This window comes from Diabrotica virgifera, chromosome 2 (assembly GCF_917563875.1).
Source record: "Diabrotica virgifera virgifera chromosome 2, PGI_DIABVI_V3a".
Lineage (NCBI taxonomy): Eukaryota > Metazoa > Arthropoda > Insecta > Coleoptera > Chrysomelidae > Diabrotica > Diabrotica virgifera.
Genome location: NC_065444.1, coordinates 13,391,425 through 13,418,012, shown reverse-complemented (window position 1 = coordinate 13,418,012; position 26,588 = coordinate 13,391,425). Strand labels below are relative to the sequence as shown.

General features: G+C 32.7%; 1 protein-coding gene and 1 long non-coding RNA gene across 4 annotated transcripts in view; one reads left to right on the top strand and one right to left on the bottom strand.

The window, feature by feature from the left end:
• Positions 1-21,717, bottom strand: part of LOC126879449 (non-lysosomal glucosylceramidase) — a 42,943-nt gene extending 21,226 nt beyond the window's left edge. Inside the window, exons 1-5 of one of the 2 annotated variants that reach the window (XM_050642464.1) lie at positions 21,556-21,717; positions 15,837-16,015; positions 14,793-14,881; positions 10,598-10,778; positions 7,544-7,715 (exon numbers count right to left, since the gene is read on the bottom strand). In XM_050642464.1, coding sequence (XP_050498421.1) covers positions 7,544-7,715; positions 10,598-10,778; positions 14,793-14,881; positions 15,837-15,973 — 579 coding nt within the window. In that variant the 5' untranslated portion in view covers positions 15,974-16,015; positions 21,556-21,717. Of the gene's footprint in view, positions 1-7,543; positions 7,716-10,597; positions 10,779-14,792; positions 14,882-15,836; positions 16,016-21,326; positions 21,412-21,555 lie in introns of those variants that run through there. The other variant, XM_050642465.1, reaches the window with a different exon arrangement.
• On the top strand, positions 2,633-4,047 carry LOC126879450 (uncharacterized). 2 transcript variants are annotated; one of them, XR_007696062.1, is made up of 3 exons: positions 2,633-2,861; positions 2,961-3,222; positions 3,567-4,047. It is a non-coding gene; the product is annotated as an uncharacterized LOC126879450 (long non-coding RNA). The 2 variants fall into 2 exon arrangements; XR_007696061.1 differs by having other exon boundaries at positions 2,633-3,222.
• Positions 21,718-26,588: the final 4,871 nt, after the last annotated feature.

Sequence of the window (26,588 nt, the reverse complement as noted above, 5' to 3'; positions counted from 1 at the left end):
CTTGATGAAACAAATAAATTTTGCGAAAGCTTGATATTAACACATTCACCGACACAACTGCATATGAAGTAACTTACTCCATAAGAAGATGTGCCTACATGTGAAGCGTGTCCGTGAATGTGTTAACAGAGTTTTTTTATCCTGCCCTTTAACTTACTGACTGCAACCTCAAAATACAGATAACAGGCTAAGAATTCAGCTGCTTCATCCATTTAGTGAAGATGTTTTGTTTACAAATCTATAAACATTATCAGTTTATCTACATTTCTGTATGCTATACCTACTAGAATTTTCACAGATTTGTAAACGAAAATGTCTTCAGTAAATTATGAAGTAGCCGGATTCTTTGCCTTTATTCTCCACCGTCTATATCAAATAAGGATCACTCGAAAGTGGTGGGTTTTTCAATCAATAGGTAGAGAATAAAAGACGAATTTGGCTACTTCGGTCCTATCAGTAAACTTCATCAGTTCATCTACAAATGAGTTTGATAAGAAACAAACATTCATAAAGATATAAAAATGCAACAGTTGTTAACTTAAAAAGATATCAACTAACAAGATAAGTAATGTTCAAATGAACCATTGAAAATGTAAGATATAAACGTTTATTAACGAAGAACAGGAACCAAGAGTCACACTTCCAAATATTTAATAGCATTAAATTATAATAAGCATTAAATATTTGGAAGTGTGACTCTTGGTGAACACAGTTTTTTGCAATTGTTTTTTACCACTTGTTCTCTTACTGTTGAAATAATTTTTAAATGTCAACTGTACTTAGTTTTTGACAAACTTAATCTTTTATGTTTATATTTACATTTTCAATGGTTCATTTGACTAGCTACATTACTTAAATCTTGTTAGTTAATATCTTTTTAAGGCAACAACTGTTGCATTTTTATATCTCTATGGATGTTTGTTTCTTATCAAACTCATTCCTACAAGAACTGATGACGTTTACTAATTAGTAAACATCATCAAATATATAAGAGAAGGTTAGTGATGTGAGTTAATAGTAAAAATCAAGGTAGGAAGTATATATCGACATGTCTCGCAATGACGAAAAAAAAACAAAGTATGTATAAGATGGAATGCAACCATAGACACATGTTTCTGACTCATTACTCGTCATCAGTACTATATAGCCAAGTTAGAATAGGTGTATGTTAGCTTGGGAAAAGATCACTACAGGAGCAATGCAACCAATTTGTGACAATATGAAAATAATGTTAGAAGACCCTGACGATTCCAGAGCAACAACTAATAAATCCAAGGAGGAAGCTACAGCTACCTGAGGAAAGGAATGCCGAATGTTTCAAACAATCAATGTTTAGAGTTTTTCAAACAAGGAAAGGTTAACGCAGACCTATTCTAACTTGGCTATACTGTACTGATGAGTCAGAGACACATGTCTGTCGTTGCATATCTTAAACATACTGTATTTTTTCCATCCTTGTTGGGAGACATGCTGATATATACTTCCTACCTTGATTTTACTGTTAACTCGCATTAACCATGAGGAAGTGGTTCAAGCACTTAAAATAAAAAAAAGGAATCAGAGGATATTCCTGGGGAAGTGTGGAAGCCATTAGGAGAGACAGGAATAAGTTGGCTAACACGTTTATTTAATAGAATTATGGAAGTTGGACAAATGCTAAATGAATGGAGAAGCAGTATATTTGTACCTGTTTATAAAAAACAAAAAAAAATACAATAATGAACAAACTACAGTCATAAAACTACTTAGACACATCATGAAAATATGGGAGAGGCACAGTAAGTACTCAGTTCTTATTTATACTCATTAGTTTTGGATCAGTAAACAAGGAAACTGCATAGACCTGGATCCTGCGTAATCAAAGAAGTTGATTAATAGCAAGCTGAAAATTTGTGAATAGGTTAACAGTGTCTAGTCAGACAAACTTTGATGTATGGGAACACTGGAACAGGGAAGTATTAATTGTTGAACAGGTTAAAAATTTGGAACGTTTTTGAAAATGTTCAATGTATTTTGTCTGACAAAACTTCCAATTGATTTGTTACCATTTCATTAAACTCTCATGCAAAAATCAGACTGCTGTTTAACACCAACTGGGCATTTTAATGTGTGGAATAAGAAGGACATGTCAAATGACAGGAATCATGTTGGTTAGTAATATCAGTCTGATTTTTGCATGAGAGTTTAATGAAAGGGTAACAAATCAATTGGATGTTCTGTCCGACAAAATACACAGGAGTTTTAGTAATCTACGTTCCAAATTTTTAAACTGTTCCACAATTAAAACTTCCAGTGTTCGCATACATCAAAGTTTGTCTGACTAGACACTGTTAAGCTATTAACAAATTTTCAACTTGCTATTCAACTTTGTTTTGGTACGCGGGATCCAGGCCTAGCAGGGTAACATTCCCTGGTACTTACTGTATCCTGATGATGTAGTGTTAGTAGGAAATAGTGAAAGCTATTTAGAACAAAAACAAGAATTCATTTTATGATATAATATATTCAAGTACTAAACAACTAAAATATCACTTAAAAATTAAACACTAAACCAATACTCAAAATCAAATACAAGTCTAACACACAAACAACTTGGTTTCACAAATAAAAATAACATAATATTTATTAATATCATATTAGGCAATCCAAACCACGTGACCTCTGGTTGGCACACAAACTAACGAAGAGGTTATGTTTGTATCTATTTTTCAATGATTTTTCATTGTTTATCGTCGTATTTTGTCTATTTTGGATTCATTTGTATTTCGTTTCCTGTTTTTGTGAACGTTATAAACTTTACCACAATGCAAACTGATTATTTAAGGAAATTATTATTGGAAACTCCAGATGTTGCGAGAAAGGTAGGCGAAACAATGTTTATTTACTGTTCATTTTGCCCCGATATTTATCAATAATGATGAATTTTGCAAGCAATAACATTATTTCTTTTATTGTTTTAGATATTTATTGAAGCTGAAAATAATTGGGGATTTAGATCCATACGGAATTCAGCCAGAATTGGATTTTACAGTAAAGTGCAGTCCATCAAGTTACTATTATAGATATTTATACAGATCTGGTGGAGTCTCACAGTTGCTACTCTAAGCAGCAGATGAAAGCATACAAAAGCCTTCAGGCACATAAATATTTTACAGCTGGATTTGTTTTGAATGGAGTAAAAATTGTTAATGATTTCCTGATTTCCATATTATTGTTGGAAAGGTATGCCTTTATTTTATTTATTCACCATTAAGAAATATATGGATAACAGTATTAGTGTCTTTTGGATAAATTGGTTCTAAATATTAGATTTATTTACGTTTATATATCTGTATGAAACCAGACATATCGTCGTCCTAATCTGTAAACTGCGAACTCCATAATTCTCTGAAAATGATTTATTACTGCCATCTATTTGAATTACTGTCATGATTGTTCTAAAATTATATTATATGAATGTCTGATTTTAAATAAAATATTCTCCATTGTAAAGAACGCAAATACTCTAATAAAAATAAATTTTTGTAGTTGAAGAATTTCCAAAAAAAATAAAATATTTTTTGTAGGTGAAGCATTTCCAAAAAGCTAATGCTAAACGACTAAATGCTTGGGTGGGGTGATAGCCAGTTCTGATGACATGGCAAATGCACATTGTATGCGTATGGCCGGTAATAGTGAAGTCTGCAGCCATATTGCAGCAATCCTATTTTTAGCTGAGTATGCCCAGAGCAAGACAGACGAAGAAGAACCCAATGCATGTACATATGTTACAGCTACATGGTTTGGAGATAGCAACATATGCATTCTCTGATGAAAAACTAATGAGTTTTGAAACTGTGCGGTCAGAGTGCTTGTTGCGCTCACTAAACGAACTGAAATATAAGATGGCTTTGGCATTGTGTTGCAGCGATATGAAAATGGTTATTCATTTTTAATTATAATGTACTTCTTCATCATGAGTAATTATGTATTGGTCTTTTAGATGTGTATTTATTTTTGTAATTAGTATCAACTTGTAATGATAATATACATTTATCGTTTAAGGTACGACTATGTTTTGACTCTAAAATAAATGTTTTAAAAATTGAATCCTGCCTCTTTCTGTTAGTAACTACCCATGGATATCACAAATTGTGCTTACTGATAGGTTTGTTCGTAGAACGATCAGCAACTCTTGCCAACCATCAGACACATGCGCATTCGTAGTCTATGAATGCTAACTATTAACTGCACAACGCTAACTGTTAACTGCTCATGCATCTGACGGTTGGCAGCAGTTGCTAATCGTTTGTGTCGTACTACGAACAAACCTATTAGGTCTGGATCCTGTGTACCAAAAAAATTGATTAATAGCAAGCTGAAAATTTGTTAACAGCTTAACAGTGTCCAGTTGGACAAACTTTGATGTATTGTGACACTGGAACAGGGGTAGTTTTAATTGTGAAACAGTTTGGAAACTCAGATTTGGAACATCAGATTACGAAAACACGCCCATATATTTTGTCGGACAGAACATCCAATTGATCTGTTACCCTTTCATTAACTTCTCATGCAAAAATCAGACTGCTATTACTAACCAACATGATTCCTGTAATTTGACATGGTCTTCGTGTTCTACTCATTAAAATGCCCAGTTGGTGATTTTTTCACCAGTCTGATTTTTGCATGAGAGTTTAATGAATTGGTTAGCAAATCAATTGAAAGTTTTATCTGACAAATTACATAAACATTTTCGTAGTTTGACGTTCCAAATTTTTAACCTGTTCCATAGTTAAAACTTCTAGTGTTCCCATACATCAAAGTTTGTCGGACTAGACACTGTTAAGGTATTAATAAATTTTCAGCTTGCTATTAATCAACTTTTTTTTGGTACGCGGGATCCAGGTCTATATGGAATAAATAAATAACAAAACAAATTCCCTGTCAAAACTGCATTTATTTTGAATAGAATGAAAAACAAAATAATATTGTTTTAACAAAATAGGGGATAAATGTTAAAATTTAGTATTAATAAAGTTTGTCACATTGGCCTAAAATTAATGTCACTAGTTACGTTAGTGTCACATATAAATAATTGTAATAATATTAATAAAAACCATAATTCCTAGCATGAGTGCGTCCTGTTTTTTGGTAATTTAGTTAGGCGAGGAAACATAAATGAGTTTCTAATAGGGCTTTTCATTGATTGTCATTTGTTTCGAGCGAGGTTTCGAGCTTCCGTTAGATGTTGTATAATTCGTGTATAATATTACTATACACGGATTATAGGACATATGACAGAAGCTCAAAACAAATGACTGTGAATGAAAAGCCCTATAGAGGGAACACGAAAAAAATTAACATTATCCGATCAGCTCGACTTTCACAGTTCACTACTATACAAGTTACAGGCATGTTTTCAGCACTTAAAATCACCAAAAACGAAAAGTTTATAAAATAATAAATCTAATGAATGTCTTTAAATACTATATTAAGCTCAAAATCACGATAAAAAACAAATTAAAATTAACATTATTCTGATCAGTTGGACTTCCACAGTTCACTACTATACAAGTCACAGGCATGTTGTCAGCACTCAAAATCACCAAAAACGTAAAGTTTATAAAATAATTAATCCAATGAATGTCTTTAAATACTATGTATATTAAGCTCAAAATCACGACAAAAAACAAATTAAAATTAACATTATCCCGATCAGTTGGACTTCCGCAGTTCACTACTATACAAGTCACAGGCATGTTGTCAGCACTCAAAATCACCAAAAACGTAAAGTTTATAAACTAATTAATCTAATGAATGTCTTTTAATACTAAATTAGCTAAAAAATCACGACGAAAAACAAATACGAAAAATCAAAAATTACATTGAGTTTAGGTTAAGAACGGTTTTGTGTGCCAACCAAAGATCACGTGATTTAACTTTGACAGGTCGATGGATTCCCTAATAACAATAATAAACATTTAAACATAACCTAACTAAAGGGCAAGTAATTTTAGTTTAGAAAAGTTTAAAAATTACGTTTACGCGTGCGTTTACCTAAAACAAATTACATACGAAGGTAGGCAACCCGTTGGATAACAATGATACATCATACCGATTTTACGTACATGTGTTATGGGAGATTACAGCCTGTAAGTAATTCGAGTTTACCGTACGTAATCAGCTTACGTAAAGATACATCATAGCCCCCAATATTAAGATATAAAAAGACCTTGAGACCCTATTTCCGTAGGTAAAATTTTTTGAGTGTCGTCAAATTGTAAAAATCAAAGGACCTTATTAAAAATTACAATAAATAATGTATTTTATTGACTTAAAATTATAATTTAGTGTTTAAATATTACAAGCAAGTTTTGAAACGAAAGTCAGTCGCCTATTTTTAGATAAATTATTCACAACCAAATTCAGTAAAATTTGGAATTTATTGAATCATTTTTTTTTAATTGAAAACATTGCGAGTGCAGTTAATCGATCCTGGCCATAGCTATTCTAAGGAAAGTTTTAATACGTTTCAATGCAGAGACACATCGTTCTGTTTCTGCAGCTGTCACTGGCATCGTAACAAGTAATTGAAGAATTCAAATTATTTCAGAAAAATCATCTTGTAAATTATTTTTAATCAAAAATTTAGTTAAGTGGACTGAGCCGAATAGTTAAAATCGTATCTTCTATTTTATTCATTATGCTTCCTCTTCTCCAAATATGTGCTGCACACCTACACAATTTGTAAGTTTTTACACAAATCTCCATTTTAAATAATCATTGTTAATCCCGACCTTTCCACTTTGGTACATTCTTAATTAACAAATTTGGTTTCGACATTTTTAATTTTTCTTCTAAATATAATGAAGAAAATTTAATTGATTTTAAATATTCCACGCTAACATTTACATCCACAAATGCTTCCATTCTTAATATTGTTCCGAAATTCGCACTTCACGAAAGCAAAATTTAAACGTACGTGTGCCGTGCACGTTAAATACACCATAAGATCACATCAGATCACATCCATGATACAATTATACGTATAATTGTATCATGGATCACATCCAACTTGTGCTCTTGTGGCCATCTAAACTTGAGGGCTATAGCGGGTAGCGGGGCGGGTGGTGAGTTGTATTTTGCCGTATGAAAAGTCATTGGGATAGGAACCACCGTAAGAGCGGTGAACGAGGGGTTCTGTCTAAGGCCTCGCATCCGTGCAGTTTCTACTTTGAAATAGAATAAAAATAATTAAATGTTACCTATTAGATACTTATAAACTACTTGGATCTGTTATTTAGAATTTCAATTACTGTATAGTTAGATTAAAATGTTATTGATACAATGATAAATTTTGCATATATGAATGTTGGCGTGAAAATAATTTTTTGGGTTCACGTGCACATTTGCACTTATGGAGAAACCGCCACTGCGTGTATAGCTGAGCTTCTGTTACCTTTTTCTTGCTAATGATCATAAGCTTTTTCTTCTTTACGTTTATATTGAGTTTATGTTGTTAAGTGTCAAGGAATTAAGTCTGTCATATTTTATGCTCACTTACCTTATAGTTGTGTGGAATAACAGGACTAATCTGTCTACATGTAAGTTTAATTCCGACAGATATACCATTCAATTCAGTCAGATCATATTCTGTCCATGATCTGGGGTATAAGCCAGTATATTTAATTTTGTATTCGGGAATTTTACTAATACAAGAAGATAAACTCCTTTTCCTGTAAAAAATATTACTTTAGGAGAGATGTTTTGCCAACTTTTAGTAGTAAAGATGTTTTCTTTTAGAATGAAAAATAAAAATACAATATTAATAATAATTATTATAAATCTTCTATTTTATGGTAACAATTTTTTAAAACAAGGGTAGTAGCAAATTTTTATATTTTACATTTTAAACAATTCAACAAAAAATTCTAGAAGATAATACTAATACTAGACAGAGGAAGTACGGAAAACGAATAACCAACAGACTAAACAAAGAACCAGAAACATTAGGCCCGGAAGAGAAGTGGAAAAGCATAAAAAAGCAGTTTTAAACACGAATTAAAGAACCTTAGTGAAAACTTATAGAAAACAAATGAGTGGTATGATGAGGACTGCCAAAAAATAGCAGAAGCGATTAGAAAAATATGAATAAAGAATTTAAGAAATAATAGTGACAGTAGCAGTGAAGAATATTGAGAATTGGAGAGAACTATGAAAAAACTGGTCAACACATAATGGAAGAAAAATTCCAAAAAAAAGGAAATAATATCCTTTTACCAGGAAACATGAAAAATGGAAAGAGGATATCAGAAAAATAACCCATCCATGAAAAAAAATGAAGGGATATTAATACATGAACCAGGCGAAATATGAGAAATTGGCAAACTTATTTTACACAACTGTTATACAAAAACGAAGAAGAATAGGAAACAATCCATGAAATCGGAGATGATCACATAATAGTAGAAATACCTATAAATAAAGAAATATAAAATAAAATAAAGGGACTAAGAAGCAATAAAATCCTAGGAATAACAGAAATATCGGTGAAAATGATAAAAGCCAGAGAGAAAATGCTACATAAAGAGATACATAATCTGAAAAAAAAAGCTGTACTGGCTCCTTGGCAAAAAATTACAATTATCATTACGGAACAAATTACTATGTAGCGTACAATACCGTTCTCAAACCAGTGTGGACCTTTGAAATCCAGTTACGGGGAACATCATCTAAATCGAACATTGCTCTTATCGAGAGATTCCAGTCAAATGCCCTGCGCAGTATAGTAGATGCTCCCTGGTTCGTAACCAACCGAGACATTTATAATGATTTAGAGATGCCAATGGTTACTGCAGTGACCAAACAGCTTAGCACACACTATCTAAGACGCTTAGAGCAGCATCCAAACACACTGGCAATAAACCTGCTTGACAACGGTGAAGAAACACGAAGGCTGAAAATAAGAACACATTTGGATCTACCATTCTAACAGTAATTGTACATATGAAATTAATTTTAAATTGTGATAGTTTTATTTTTTTTTAATTGAAGAAAAATTTATGCGTAAAAGGTATATTTATTTTAAAACCCCAATAAAGGGCTACAATTACAAAACAGAACGTTTTCGCTCTAAAGAGAGCATCATCAGTGTTCTTTGCAAGCTCTACATGCTAAGCCAAAAAAAATACATGGGTTAAAACCCTTAAAATGTCGACTAAGTCTTACATTAAAATGTTATATACCAAATCCTGAGGATGGATGAAATTAATAAGGATCTAAGGCATTATATGACTTTCCACGAAGCACGTGGGTTGTTGAGTCGAATTATCTAATTTCACATAGAGAAAGGTGAAAGCCAACTGAAGTACAGGTGTGTGAAGTACAACACCTGTACTTCAGTTGGCTTTCACCTTTCTCTATGTGAAGACAGAGAATTCGACTCAACAACCCACGTGCTTCGTGGAAAGTCATATAATGCCTTAGGGTATCCTTATTAATTTCATCCATCGTCAGAATTTAGTATATATTTTAATGTAAGACTTTTAGTCGATATTTTAAGGGTTTTAACCCATGTATTTTTGGTGGCTTAGCATGTAGAGCTTGCAAAGAACACTGATGATGCTCTCTATAGAGCGAAAACGTTCTGTTTTGTAATTGTAGCCCTTTTTGGGGGTTTTAAAATAAATATACCTTTTACACAGAAGATTTTTCTTCAATTTTTGTAATTAATGGTATACAGCCAGCTATAGGAAATTGTTCCTTGTGAATTTTGTTTTTTTAATATCAATGTAATAATGTGATGTTATAAATTTTTGGACATTAAAACAGTATGACGTCAACAAACTGAATTCATTCGAAATGTGGATGTACCGCCGAATGCTAAGAATAAGCTTGACCAGCAGAATTACAAATGAAGAAGTACTGGAAATAATGAACACACATCCTCATCTGATCAATACAATCAAAATTAGATAGACGTCATATCTAGGACACATAATGCGCCATAGGAAATTTGAGCAGCTCCAGGTAATATTAGAAGACAAAATCGAAGGTAAAAGGGGTATATAAAATATATATAAAAGAAAGAAAAAATCCTGGCTCCGAAACATCAGAGATTGGACCCAAACGACAGGGAATAACTTAATCCATCAAGCCCAAAACAGAGAAATTTACCATATTGGTCGCCAACCTCAATAGAGAAGGCACTTAGGAGGAGGATAAATTTTTATTCTTTTTAATATAAATGTAAGAATGTAACAATGCATACAGAGAGTGGATCATTGGACAAACTCTCTTTCATGACATTGTATCAATCAACATGTATGCTTATAATAGGACTTTTCAACGATTCGCATTTGTTTCGAGCCTCTGTCATTTGTCGTATAATCCGTGTATAACATCAATATACGACATATGGCAGAAGCACGAAACAAATGAGAGGCGTTGAAAAGTCATATTGTTATTGTAAGATGCAACAGATGTAAACATTAAACAGAAAAACAGATAACAAGCAAATGGAAACAGAAAAAATGACAAAATGAGATGTGAAAACTATAGAGTCATAAACTATCCAGACTTTTTTAACAATGTGTTTGTATTTTAGAAATATTCTTACTGATATGTAGAGATCCAGCTCTCAAATAGCGTAAAACCGTTTTCATCTTTAATAACTACAAGAAAATCATCGGCGTCAACTGTGTTCCATTCGTAAATTCCTGGTTTCAGCTGAAATCTACAAAACTGTCCTTTGTAACCTCGTCCTATAGTGCCACAACCAATACCACCAATTGGAACACCTAAAAATGTAAATCGGCATATACACTGCATGTCACAGAAAACGGGCACCCCAAAAAATTATATCTCATATCTCCTAAATCTGTTGTCCGATTTAAGTAATTTTTTAAATATTTTAGAGCCTTATTCTTTAGCAATATCGCAGTAATAATATTATTGCTAAACAGGTATATTTTCATTGTATACCGGATGGATAAATAAAACTGTGTTTTTTTCTCAAAGTTAGCAACACCCTGTGGAATATTCTAGCATTTATAAAATACTGAAATTAAAACCCAACTATAGCCTCAGGTTTTCTTAACATTCTGCTTTTCGATTCATTCGCTTATGTTGGATAATACAAAACTTAGGTACTTTAACAACTAGCCATGTTCTTCATCAGTACAGGGTGTGTATTAATAAGTGCTACAAACTTTAAGGGATAATTCGGCATGGAAAAATAATGACTATTTGCTTTATTATCATATGTCCGCAAATGCTTCGTTTCCGAGATACGGGATGTTGATTTTTTTCTTACAAACTGATGATTTATTTAATGCCCTAAAACCGGTTGGGATACGCAAATTAAATTTGGTAGGTTTTAAGAGATAGTTATTGCGCATTTTTTGACATGCAATTAAGAATTTAATATTCACCATTGGCGCGCATACGGGTAATATGACCGATCTTATTACCCGTATGGACGCCAATGGTGAATATAAAATACTTAATTGTATGTCAAAAAATTTGCAATAACTACGTCTTAAACCTCACCAAACTTCATTTGCATATCTCAACCAGTTTTAAAGCAATAAATAAATCGTGAGTTGTGAGTTTGTAAGAAAACATTCAACATCCCGTATCTCGGAAACGAAGCATTTGCGTACATACGATTATAAATCAAACTGTCATTATTTTTTAATGCAGAATTACCCCATAAAGTTTGAAACACCCTGTAGTGATGAAGAACATGGCGAGTTGTTAAAGTATGTAACTTTTGTATTATCCAACATAAGCGAATGAATCAAAAAGCAGGATGTGAAGAAAACCTGAGGCCGTAGTTGGGTTTTAATTTCAGTATTTTATAAATGCTAGAATATTCCACAGGTTGTTGCTAACTTTGAGAAAAAATTAAAGGCACTCGTGGGAGTGCCGACAGAAGTGAAAACTTCTTATAGTATATAAATTACGAGCTCAATGCTTTTACCCAATCCTAAAAGATGTGCTATACCTACCTATATCATATACGATATACGCGATGCGTATGCCCTATGCTATTTATGTATTATACATACACATAATTTATATATGTACAAAATTTATTTCAGCGAAGTGATAACGTCGCAAATTCAATACTTTTTCCCCATCCAAGAAGTGCACAACGTCCCTAAAGAAATTTTCAATTCTAAAATGTATTTCGTAGAAGCGATAACGGTCGCTAATTTACTACTTTTTCCCCCATCCAAAAAAAGCACAACGTCCCTCAAGAAGTTTTCACTTCTAATATTTATTTCGTCGAAGCGATGATGGTCGCTAATTTAATACTTTTTTACGTCGAAAAAGTGCATAACGTCCCTAAATAAGTTTCACTTCAAAAATTTATTTCGTCGAAGCGATGACGGTCCCTAATTCAATACTTTTCCCCCATCCAAAAAGTGCACAACGTTCCTAAAGAAGTTTTCACTTTAAAAATGTATTTCGTCGAAGCGATGACGGTCGCTAATTTAATAATTTTTTCCAATCCAAAAATTGCACAATGTCCCTAAAAAAGTTTTCACTTCAAAAATTGATTTCGTCGAAGCGATAAAGGTCGCTAATTTATATTTTTCCCCATCCAAAAAGTTCACAACGTCTCTCAAGAAGTTTCCACTTCAAAAATTGATTTCATCGAAGCGATGACAGTCGCTAATTTAATGCTTTTTTCATCAAAAAAGTGCACAACTTCCCTAAAGAAGTTTCACTTCAAATATTTATTTCGTCGAAGCGATGACGGTTCATAATTCAATACTTTTCCCCCATCCAAAAAGTGCACAACGTGCCTCAAGAAGTTTTCACTTCACGAATTTATTTCATCGAAGCGATGACGGTCGGGATGGCGGTCGATAATTTAATACTTTTTTCCATCCAAAAAGAGCACAACGTCTATAAAGAAGTTTTTACTTCAAATGTTTATTTCGTCGAAGCGATGACGGTCGCTTTATTTATTACTTTCTCCCCATCCAAATTTAATAATTTTTCCCCATCCAAAAAGTGCACAACGTCCCTAAACAAGTTTTCACTTTAATAATTTATTTCGCCGAAGCGATGACGGTCGCGACAACGTTCGCTAATTCAATACTTTTTTCCTATCTAAAAAGTGCACAACGTCCCTAAAGAAATTTTCACTTCAAAAATTTATTTCGTCGAAACGATGACGGTCGCTAATTTAATAATTTTTCCCCATCCAAAAAGTACACAACGACCCTCAGGAAGTTTCCGCTTCAAAAATGTATTTCTTCGAAGCGATGACGGTCGCAATGACGGTCGCCAATTTAATACTTTTTCCCATCCAAAAAGTGCACAACGTCCCTAAAGAAGTTTTCACTTCAATACATATATGTACAAAATTTATTTCGCCGAAGAGATGACGGTCGCGAAATAAATCCTTTTTCTCTATCTAAGAATAGGTTTTACATTTATTTTAAATTTAAATATTTCTATACAATTTATGTATAGATACATATAATATAGATACGTACAAAATTTATTTCGTCGAAGAGATGACGGTCGCTATGACGGTCGCGAAATAAATATTTTTTCCCCATCCTAAAATAGGCTTTACATTTATTTTAAATTTAAATACTTCTATACAATTTATATATACAAACAAATAATATATAGCATAAGCGATGACGGTCGAGAATTCAATGCTTTTTCCCCTATCCAAAAATCGCACAACGTCCCTAAAGAAGTTTTCACTTAAAAAAAACACAGTTTGATTCATCCACCCGGTATACAATGAAAATATACCTGTCTAGCAACAATGTTATGTTATGTTTAGGAGATATGAGACATCAAAAATGACAGATTTTTTAGGGTGCCCATTTTCTCTGACGCGCAGTGTAATAATAATATGTGCTGATTCGTAAATATTGTTATATTCTGTTTCTCATGATCATCTTTCAGTGCGTCACAGTTTTTCGATTTCTTTCTAACGCATTAAATTGTATATGACATAAAAAAAGGCACGTCGAGTATTACTTTGGTAATTATTCTAGTTCGGTGATTATTCTAGTTGTCGATAGATGGCGCCATAATAAAAAAAAGTAATTTTTTTTAATGAGATAATAATATTACAAATATAATCTGTATAATTTATAAGACTATACAAATCAAAGAAAATACCATTTTATAAATGCAAGAAACTCATTTGATTTGGTTTTATTCCAAATTGAAAATAAAATGTGACAACTGTCAGATTTAACTAAAATGTCATGTTAGAATAAATGTCATAAATGTGTATTATCACGGACCTACCCTTTTTCCTATCATTTGTTACGCACTGAAAAATGATCATGAAAAGGACAATGATACTGTTACGACAGTTGATTTCATCTGTCAGGTGTTGTCTTATGTTGTCTGTTGTCCTTCGTTTCACTATTTTCATTTTGAGGCCAATATCTTGTTTATCTTGTTGATATAATTGTGTTCCTGTATCTTTGTCTAACTATTATAATACATCATAGTGATCTGCTGGTGTCTTCTATGTGTACAATCTGATGCTACGAATTAATATTATTTAACCACGCCTGTAAAGCATGTGCTTCTATCACTATCAACCAAACTTTTTGTTTTCATTCTTGGTTCTTCTGAACATAGAACTTATTTTATATCCAACATGCTCCATATCCGGGTGCTCTTATAAGCTATTGCATTAAATCATCTTGTGGTTGAACAATATTTCATTTTCAATCCAATTCCGAACTTATAGATATACAAAATGAATATTTCTCTGTTTGGCGCATTATGAAATATGTAATTGTTATTCATAAACTTACCATAAATTTGTTCCGGTTTTCTTGGGGAAATGTAATCCATAACAACCTTATGGCCTTTCCACTTTGACTTTATATAATACAATAAATACCTAAAATAAAAATAATAAATTTAACAAGAGCCATTAAATACAGACATAAAGAACAGATAAGCAGAAGAAGAATCTTGAAGCAGGCCAGGATCCACAGAAGATTGTCGAGTCAAGGATAATGAAAGATTATGACGATAATGATTAACTTTCTCTCTCCTATTTTGGTTGTTTAGTTCGAATATTGTTTTAAAATCCATACAGGATTGAGAAAGAAGAGTGGAATAAAAGAAGGCATCTATAGTACTATAGCATCTATAGTTTTATATAAGCATAATAGAGGCATCTGGCAGTACAAATAAACAGTTAGATTATGTTTATTATGGCCACAAATATTAAGACCCAAGTTGAAATGATATACAGAGTGGATAAAAAATGCTACAATACAAAAATATAACATTTGAAAAGAGTAGAGAACAAAAATTAACAACATATTGCCTCCACTACCAAATATGTGTTGGCTTTCACAGCAGTTCAGAGATAGAGACAGAGGGAAGGATGAGTTAAGTGGTCTCCAGTGAAAAAGTATAAGAACGCATGAGAATCATATGTGAATCAGAAGATACATGTATGAAGTGAAGAAGTTATACCCAAACTGAGCAGTCCAGTTGGTAATTCTTGATTGAAGATTGATTTTTTGATGGTGATTAAGAAACCGCTGCAGTCTAGAGTATCATCGAGGTTACAAAGGATTAATTTTGCAGATCTTAAACTGGAAGACAGCTCTGTTCACTCTCTGGAACAAGAGACAGGTTTTGGGCATTTTCATACTCGTGCTATCTACGTATAAAAAATGAAAAAAGTGGCTTTCAGTGTCTCACTGATTACCAGTGAGGTTTTATTACTGTTGCCACTGTATTTGACTCTATTTGAACAGAGACGTCTAAGGAGTATATACATGAGGAGTAGCAAGTACCAAGAAATGTTATCTATGAGCACATTTATACTTATAACTTACCTTAATATAAGAGGTAACATATTCCAAATAACTCTTAGACTAGGTGTATAGTTCTGAGTCCTCTTCTCTGGATAAACATAATCTAAACTTAACTTAAGTCCATATTTTGGGGGCAATGTATGATTTACTTTAGACATTTTATCTAGTTTATTATTAATGCTAAATAATTTACAAAGTACCTTAAATATAAACAGAAAAAATTAAAAACATGAATAATTAAGATATCTATAACAATGAATATAATCACCTAAATATTATATTATGCAGATTATACTAAAACGCATATATGAATATGAATTTTAAGAATATTCAGTATTTCATATTTAAGAATATTTATTCCTTCATTCAACTAAATCTTTCATAGGTGTTTTTTATTTATTTATTTATTAAAGGGATACCACCCAATTTAATATATACACAAAATATTATATCTATAATATCTAGTGATACAATAAATATAAAGATATAGTAAATATGTATGACAAAAATTGGCGATGCAGCTATATAGAAAAAACAAATATTAAAATAATATAAAGTAAATAACAAATATAAATCATATAAGATTACAAAATTTTTTTTAAACACTGTCTACAAACATTTTCCGAAGCGCACAGCAACAAATCAAGGTCTATTCTATTTCCATTTAGAATGATTCTACTCAGCGGAGAATGCCTACCAAAGTTGCAGCGATGAAATTTAATTGCAAAATTTTGGGATGTTCTAGTAACTCTAGAGGGAACATTAAAGTCAATTAGAGACAGTAGATAATTGCAATTAATTTTTGAATTCAGTAGTTTATGAAGAAACAAAACATCAGCATCCGTCTGGAAGATAGCCTAAGAAGGTTTAATGTATTTCTAATTTCTGAGTAGGAATGGTCACAAAGGTTTGTGTAATTTAAAACTTAAACACATTGTCAACAAATGACTAGGGAAAGCATTGGTGACTCACATAAGACAGAAGTGTCATAAAACTGGGACCTGACAGCTATAGAGAAGTAAAATAATCAGCCTATTTTCTCAAAGTAAGTACTTGTAGAATAAATATGAATACTCGCAAATATCAATTTTACATTTTCGGCATTAGTAAAGTTAGAAAACAAACACACAATTCAACGAGGAGTGAGACAAGGAGACACCATTTCTCCCAAACTATCCACCCTTGCTCTATTGCTTCATTTTTAAGAAATTAGAATGGAACAACAAAGGTATAAACATTGAAGGATCATACTTCATCATCATCATTTGGCTCTACAACTCTATGTGAGTCTTGGCCGCGTTTACTATTTCCCTCCATTGTTGTCGGTCCTGAGCAGCTATTTCCCATTGCTGTACTCCCATTTTGCGTAGATCGCTGGCTACTGCGTCCTTCCATCTCTTTCTTGGGCGACCAACTGACCATTTTCCATCGGGCCTTTCCCAGAATGTGGCGTTCAGTAGTCTTTCGTCACTCAATCTTAGCACGTGACCCGCCCATCGTATTCGGTTTGCTTTAATGTAGCGTACTATGTTTTCATCTTCATATATTGTCTGGAGTTCATAATTGTGTCTTCTTCTCCATTCTCCTGTTGTCTCAACTCTGCAAGGCCCGTAGATAGTCCGCAGTATATTTCTTCCAAGTACCAGTAATTTTGTCGTTTCCCGCTGATTCAGAGTCCATGTTTCGCTTCCATACGTTATTGTGGGACGAATTATTGTCTTATACCGGGTGGTGAATCGTAAAACGGGCCATAGGAAACTCAATGTAAAATTCTAAACTGTTGAATTCCTGCTTCCCTAATTATTTTACATCAAAGTCATGAGAGAATATTTGTAGAGAATTGAAATCTGTATTAAAATCAAAAGTTAAAGTTGTTCTACGATTTAAATGCATTCCATAATTTTGAAAAATATAATACATTTGCCACAGCAGGTATGTGTGTAAAAGTTAGGCCACACGTTACTATTTAACTGACAGTGCTCACACCATTGACTGAATAAAAAATCTTTATTATTAATACTTTCTCTGCAACTGAGGGTATATTATCAACCGAATTGTTTTTAAACAATAAATGATAAAATAAAAATACTGACAGTTAAAAAATGTAAAAATAATAGCTTCATTGTGACACATTATTGCACTGTGTGTGGCCTAATATTGGGCTGAAAAACTGAAAAATGTATTACATTTTTACAAAATTTTGGAATATGTTTAATTCGTAGAACAATTTTAGCAGTTGTGTTCAATACAGATTTCAATCCTCTACAAATAATTTCTAATATCTTTTGATGTAAAATAATTAGGGAAGCAGGAATTCAACAGTTTAGAATTTTACATTGAGTTTCCTATGACCCGTTTTCCAATTCACCACCCGGTATATCAGGAGGATCATACTTAATCATTTGATATTTTTGAATACTTTGGTTTAAGTTCTCGAGACATCTCAAGCACTTTCAGGAATCAAATACTTGTCGATTCTTGTTATTCAGGAAACCCATCACTACTTAAAAGAAAATTTGCAAAAAAAACTAAAGACAACACAAAGGGCAATGGAATGAAACATGTTTGGAATATTACTGAGAGACAAGATTAGAAACACCGAGATAAGATGCAGAATGAAGATCGGGGATATTGTGGAAGAAATAACAGAAATCAAGTAATACTGGGTGGGTCACATAGCCAGATATGATAATAAAGATGGACACAAAGAATCCTAGAATAGGGCTTTTCATCGACTGTCAATTATTTCGAGCTTCTGTCATGTGTTACATAATATTAATATATCTACGTCATACATCTTTGGTTTGTATTATTGTAGATACCAATAACGTATGACGTAGATATATTAATATTATGTGACACATGACAGAAGCTTGAAACAAATGATTGTGAATGAAAAGCCCTATGGAGACCAAGGGTGATGACAAAAAGCATAGGAAGACCTCAAAAGAGATGGGAAGACAACATAAGAGCAGTGGCAGGCAAACAGTGGATTATATTGGCACAAGACAGAGAAAGATGGAAGCAATTGGGATAGATCTACATTCAAGAGTGGATGGAAAATGGTTGACAAAGAAGAGAAGAAGAATACCCTCCAGCAGGATCCCCCCAATATTTGAAAATACTAAAAATGTGCTCCATTGATTCTCAATTTTATGGTTTACTGCAGTACTAGAATATGCTTGTAAAATACTTAACTGGGAAGAGAGAGGCCTGAACATTGACGGTAGAAGATTAACAAATTTGAAATTCGCAGACGACCTAGTTTTGTTCTCTGACAACCTCAAGGAGATATGTACAATGCTACATGAACTTCAGTTAGTGTGTGCCAGTGTAGGTCTTAAAATAAACATCTCCAGAACAAAATTCATGACAAACCTAGTACATAGTGGAAATATCAATATTGGAGACAACGAAGTAGAGCTAGTGGAAAAATGCATACATATACCTTGGACACGAAATAAAGATCACAAGAGACAACCAAACATGCGAACTACAAAAAAAATCAACCTAGCATGGGCAACCTATGGACAACTCAAAGACATCTTTAAAAGCGATATACCAATTTCTTTAAAACGTAAAACATTTGACCAATGTGTGTTGCCTGTGATGACTTATGGTGCCGAAACTTTGACATTGACAGCTACAACTTCTAAAATGCTGCAAATAGCTCAGAGGAAAATGTAAAGGTCAATGCTGAGTATATCGCTTCAATGCTGAGTATATCGCTTCATGACCGAGGTAGAAATGAAGACTTAAGACAAAGAACAGGAGTTACCGATGTAATTTCCTGAATTGCCATCCTGAAATGGAACTGGGCGGACACGTCACCTGAATCAGTGATGGGAGGTGGATGAAGAGATTACTTTAGTGGAGGCCGAGATTAGACAAAAGAAGTAGAGAAAGACCTCCTACTCGTTGGACTGACGATCTCAAGAAAATGTCAAGAAATTGGATGCAAAGTGCTGAAAATAGAGCACAATGGACAAAAATGAGGGAGGCCTATGTCCAGCAGTGGATGCAAAGGGCTGGATGATGAATAGACTACAACAACAATAATAAGCCAGTTATAATTGAAAATATAATTCAGTATGATAATAAATTGTTAAGAATATGAAAGTGGAAAACGGTGAAGGATAGGAAAGAATTGAAACTGATTCTAGGACATTTCAAGACTCACCAGAGGTTGTAGAGGCAATGTGCCAATGATGTTGATGAGGAAGATAATAAATTTTGGAAATACAGAATGTTCAATTCATAAACTACAAGCTACAACTAATGTAACCTTAAAAAATGTATATAACAAAAATATATTCAAAACAATTTATTGTCTAATAAGTCTAAGCAGATTGTGATGTATGAAACCAATGTAAACTTGATTGGACGAGCTGCAAGAGATATCACAGACCTTTATGTTGAGCTGGAAGAAAATGCAAACGAAATAGGGCTACCCATGGAAGTGGATCAAACTAAAGCCCTAATAGAAGCAAGGAAACATCGAAACTTGCAGAATTTGACAAAAGACAACTCTAATATTGTAGTAGTAAAAGATCTCACATAGCAGATACCTAGACATACAGACAACTGAGGACAGCAGCGAGGAGGAGGAAATACAGAAACGGATAATAAACCAAGCATGACACAGGTATTTGGATCCAAAAACATCCATAAGGAAGTAAAGTTCAAAGAATATAAAACAGAAAAGACAATAAACCTTATCAATACTACTTTTGAAACAAAGTTATTCAGAAGAATATTGGGACCATCTGTGACAACAGTATAAGGTTCAACCGTGAGTTGTATCAATATTAAAAGAACCTACCATAGCAAATTATACAAAAATACAAAGATTGGGCTGGGCAGGTTATCTTATAAGAATGGACAATGACAGAGACTTAGGGCCGGTACTTTATGCCTCGATTAACAGCCCGTTAGTTAACGGAGGTTTAATCGGGACCTCTTTAGGGTCACTTGCCTTGTAATAAACGCAATTATAATTATTATTATACTTACTTTAATTATTATAATACTTGTAATACTGTAATTGCATTTATTACAACGCAAGAGACCCTAAAGAGGTCCCGATTAAACCTCCGTTAACTAACGGGCTGTTAATTGAGGCATAAAGTACTGGCCCTTAGTAAAGGACTTATTGAAACTGTGGTGGGATGGTGACTTCAGCCAGTAAGAAGGAAGAGGTGGATAGACGAAGTGAGAACCGATGCTAAAGAGATACCTACTGATGGTGGATAACTGGAGGAGAGCAGCCAGAGACAGATACTAGGAGGCGGATGCTGGAGGAGGGCAGGTGACGACTTGGGTTGTAATGGAATAGAAAAGAAAACAAATACATTCAAACAATTAAGATGGAGAAAAAATAAAAGATAAACAGACTTTCAATAACAAAAGAAAACACTATCAGAATTATATACAACACAATCATTGTATTTTAAACTAAATACATGTATAAATGTAGCTGGAATTTTAAATTATAGTAAAATAGCTACTTACTAAACAAAAACTACATATTATTCCTAATACAAAATTATTTCAAGATTATTCACTAACACAATACTTTTCATCTGGAATCTTACATCCATATGCAGTCAATAAAACATCTTTTGTTCTATTTCAAATATTTACATAAAAAACAACTATGAAATATTGATTGTAATACAAATATTGGTAATAACAAGAGTTTGTGTACATTGAAATTAAATCAACATAAATTTATAAATACCCAAATCACAGATTCCTGTTTATATCTCACTGGGTGGAAACTAAAACTAGACTAGAAAAGAAAACGTGGACAATAAATTTCATTCAAAACAGTAATTTTATGAGTTTTATAACCTAAAATTAAAATCCATCATTTTTAATCAGCTGGAAACGTTTTGTTTTGATTTAAAAAAAATCGACCAATCAACGTGTTCACAAGTGTTCAATAAACAGAAGGGACATTTACCCGCCAACATTAAAAAATTGTCTTTTAAAAAATGGAAGAGAAAAAACTTTTTGCGCTAAATGTCCTATTACAAAATGCCGTGATCAAAGAAAAAATGTATTTGCATGCTTCGTGGACTTCGAAAAGGCATTCGATAAAGTTCTGCACGTAAAATGAATCCTGATGTTAAAAATAATAGATAAGGAATAGATGACAAAGCAACGGCGGATCCAGCAACCTGGCAAGGTGGGGACAATGAAATAAAAATTTTCTCGTCACTGGCGTATTAGAAATTACTATTGATATCTGGTCTCTGGCATTAGATGGTAATAAACAGATTTATTGTGAGAATTTTTCATTTATTATGTTCTAAAGACTTTTAGACCAGGGCTCATCTGTAAAAATATTAGCACATTTGGACGTTGAGAGGTGACTCAAATTTTTTTGCAAAAATTGCTTGAAAATAAATCAAATAATAATATTTGAGTTATCCTCCCTCTCAAAAAGGTCCGGAACATTGTTTAAATAATCAAAATGTCAAAAAATGAAGGAAAAATTCGATTTTTTTCTTCGTTTTTTGATTATAACTTATAAAGTATTCATTTCCGAGAAAAGTTGTACTGACATAAAAGTTGCCTAATTAAATTTCCTACAATACAAAATTGGTTAAAAATTTAAAAAATAGTCACCCTTGTTGCAAAATAGCAATAATTGCGAAAAAAACATACAAAAACAAGTATTCGCATTTTACGTTTTTCAACCATTTATGCTACACTTAGGACCTTCATATTTCACCCAGAAAAACTATATGATACAGTAAAATAACAATGTAAATTTCATTAAGATCGGTTTAATAGATTTTGCAAAATAAATTTTACAATCCAGCTTTCGCAAAAAAAATTCATTTTTTCAAAATGTTACAGGACTGAAAATAAAGCAGATAACAAGTTGACATTTTTTTTGCATATAGAAGTGTACTGTACCTTTCATTTGCACTTTTGCAAAATTAAAATTGATTAACTACCACGGCGTCAGGAATTTTTTTAAATCAACATTCATTATTGGTGCTACGCGCAGGACAGCGGATAGTTTGCTCTTATTGGGCATTCTAATGACCTTTGATAATGATTGATACATTTTAATTTTTATTACATTTCGGTATAAATTAATAAATTTGTTTATTGCAAAATAAAAACACATACTCTATCCTTTAAAATAACACTTTTATTAGCAAAAACTTTATTTTTAATATATTTTAACTTAGAGAATAAAAGTTTATTATTTTTAAACATATGCAATTTTTTAAACAATATTTCACAAACAATAATAAAATTAGTTTGATTTTTGTGGAATTAAAATATTAAAATACAACAAAATATAGAGTAAGAAAATAATATATTAGATAAAGATTAGAAGAAATTTTGGTGGAAATCAACTTGTGTGAATCGAACACCGCTGTCCTGCGCGTAGCACCAAAAATTAATGTTTATTTAAAAAATTCATGACACCGTGGTAATTAATCGATTTTAATTTTGCAAATTTCAAATAAAAGCTACAGTTCACTTCTATAAGTAAAAAAAATTTCAACTCGCTATCTGCTTTATTTTCAGTCCTGTAACATTTTGAAAAAATGAATTTTTTTGCGAAAGCTGGATTGCAAAATTTATTTTGCAAAATCTATTGAACTGATCTTAATAAAATTTACAGTATTGCTTTAATATATCATAAAGTTTTTCTGGGTGAAATATGAAGATCCTAAGTATAGTATAAATGGTTGAATAACGTAAAATGCGAATACTTGTTTTTGTATGGTTTTTTCGCAATTATTGCTATTTTGCAACAAGGGTGACTATTTTTAAAATTTTTTACCAATTCTATATTGTAGAAAATTTAATTACGCAACTTTTATGTCAGTAAAACTTTTCTCGGAAATGAATACTTTTAAAGTTATAATAAAAAAACGAAGAAAAAAATCTAATTTTTCCTTCAATTTTCGACATTTTGATTATTTAAACAATGTTCCGGACCTTTTTGAGAGGGAGGATAACTCAAATATTATTATTTGAGTTATTTTCAAGCAATTTCTGCAAAAAAATTTGAGTCACCTCTCAACGTCCATCTCAAAACAGATATGCGCCCTGGACTATTTTAATAATCTTCGATTCCAAGGAATTCTGTTTATGTTTCAGTTATTTAGTTATCAACAGGACACAAAACTCACTATTTATTTTCAATCGTAATTATCTCTTTCTTAAAAAAAACTGTCAGTAGACACCAAGCGAGGTCTCAAGGAGGGGGCAATTGCCCCCATTGACCCCCTCTTGGATCCGCGCCTGTGACAAAGATATGCGTGTCATTAAAAATTTGTACTGGAATCCAGGACCGTAACCCGTAACTACCATTGGAGCAACCGGGCAGTACCCTGGGGCCCGCGGACAAGGGGCCCCCGTTTGCTTTGGTCGTGCATAGATTTTAATGAGGGAAACAAAAATATGTATTTCAAAAGCTCATCTTAACGAAATATTTTCAAGTGACACAATTTTAAGAAGACATCACGACAGGGGCACCCTAGACCTCAACATAAAGTTTTAATTTTTCGCTGGGGGAATTAGGCTTTTCGACTAAAATGCAATTGGAGCAGAACAGGGGCCCCTGAGGCCTGAGCTAAGCTGGGGCCACCGAGACCTTAACATAAAAATTTAAATTATTACTTAGGAAATGACTTATTTCGGCGTAATAAAACCGTTTATTTTCTTCTCTCATTGCTTGTATTTGTATTTCACTTGTTTGTCTCTATAAAGCCTTTTCTTGCCTTTCTGTTGTATTGATGGTACTTGCAAAATTATTTAGCTCTTAAAATAAGGTGATTTCAAAATTTTTTGCGTTGTTCATCTAAATAAATAGCAATAAATATGTAGGTACAAGAAACTTCAGTCATGGAATGCATTAAAATGCTATTTCAAGGGGTTAAATATCAAACATTTTTCCGGGCCCCCCTTCCGCTGGGGGTAAACCTTTCAGCCCCCCTGGTAAGGGGCCCCAGATCACCTTTGCCCGGGGCCCCCAACATCATACTTACGGCCCAAGGCCTCGTTGTACCTTACGGTACCTACAACGATGAGGAGTTAGAAAAGGTAGCATTTTGTCCCCAACATTGTTCAATGTTTACTCGGACCAGTTATTTAAAAAGGCACAAACTACTTAAAGTAGTTATAGACTGGGAGATATTATACAGAAGTTCTGCCACGATTTTCTAAGTCCTGCCTTTTGCAATACTGGAACGGTAGACGATGTAATTACAATCTGTGGAAACATCCACAAATTTCCTGTGACATTTTCCTGTAAAAATTAGATTTTCCCAAAACATAAAAATAGGGATTTGCGATGAATTTCTAAGTCCTGCCATATCCGTAGATAGAGAGGATACTATCGATTTTATGAAGAAAATTTTTTGGGCAGGACGGTCGCAAAAGTACTTAGGGAGTATACATATATACAAATATGTAATGAAAATAATGAAATTTTCATGATTTTCTAAGTCCTGCCAACTTAATAAACTAAACATATTTATTTCAAAATGATCAAAAAAATATTGGCATGACGTCTCCTAATGTTTAAGTATACTTGTCCCTTGGAAAATTCTGCGGAAAATTCTCACCCTGATTCCGTGATTTTCTAAGTCCTGCCTTTAAAAAGCTATAATACTCAAATACAATCAATACCTTTTCGGTACTCGGCAGGAAGGTTAAACGGTTCTTGTAAGACGGCAAGAGTCCTAGATTTGTAAGAAAATTCGTGAAAAAGTCAACGATTTTCTAAGTCATGCCATTTTGCACATGTTTCAAGAATCTTAATATAAGTCTATATACAAAAAGGGGCAGGATGGTTTTATGGTTATTTTGTATACAGGGTGGGGCATTTGTGTGGGCTAGTCCAATTACTCGTTTGTCGTAAGATATACGAAAAAAGTTATTTAGGTAAAACATGTGCCACAGATAGGACTATAATTTAACAGTATTTTCTAATATACAGGGCTACCCGTTTTCACAGGGTGACAAAAATTTATGTTTTTTTAAATGGAATACCCTGTATATTTTTACATTTTTGGATTCTACTCGATGTTCTCTTTAATAAAATATAGTGTTTTGAAATATTATACGAGGTAGTTTAAAATATAATTAGGTTTTTTTTAATTTTGTAGGAACATTCACACCCTATACATATTGTTAGTGATTTGATATCCAAACTTCTATTAATTTATGTTAAACGATTTTTAATATAGTCTACTATTGTCAGTTATTAATAGTATACCAAAATGTTTAATTTTAGTATACGGGGTTGGTTGAAACTTGAAACTCGGAATGAGTATTTTTTGAGTTTTCTTAAATGGGACACCCTGTATTTTAGTATTATAATAAAATGATATTTTATGGTACCTTTTTATTTGCTAAGCATTTTCTATACCATATTTATATATTAATTTCGACAGTAAATTGATACAGACAGATTACTCAGGTGGTTTTTGGGGTTTCTGAACAAGAATGTCACATTAGAACAGATCTTTACCTAGTGCTCGGGGTGACTGATATACACGCCGTATTCTTAAATTTCGAGGCTTTCAGACACTAAAGTGATGCAAGTAGATTTCTCGAAGAGTTTTGTGGTTGCTGAACATGAATACGCCATCAGAATCGACCTCCAAAAACTCTCTTAAATTCGAGATCAGTCACCCTGGGCACCAGGTGCTCCGAGGGTCGGTTGTAATGTCATATTCGTGTTCGGCCATCCCAAAAACCATCGAATATTCTGTTTTTTTTTTTAATTTATTG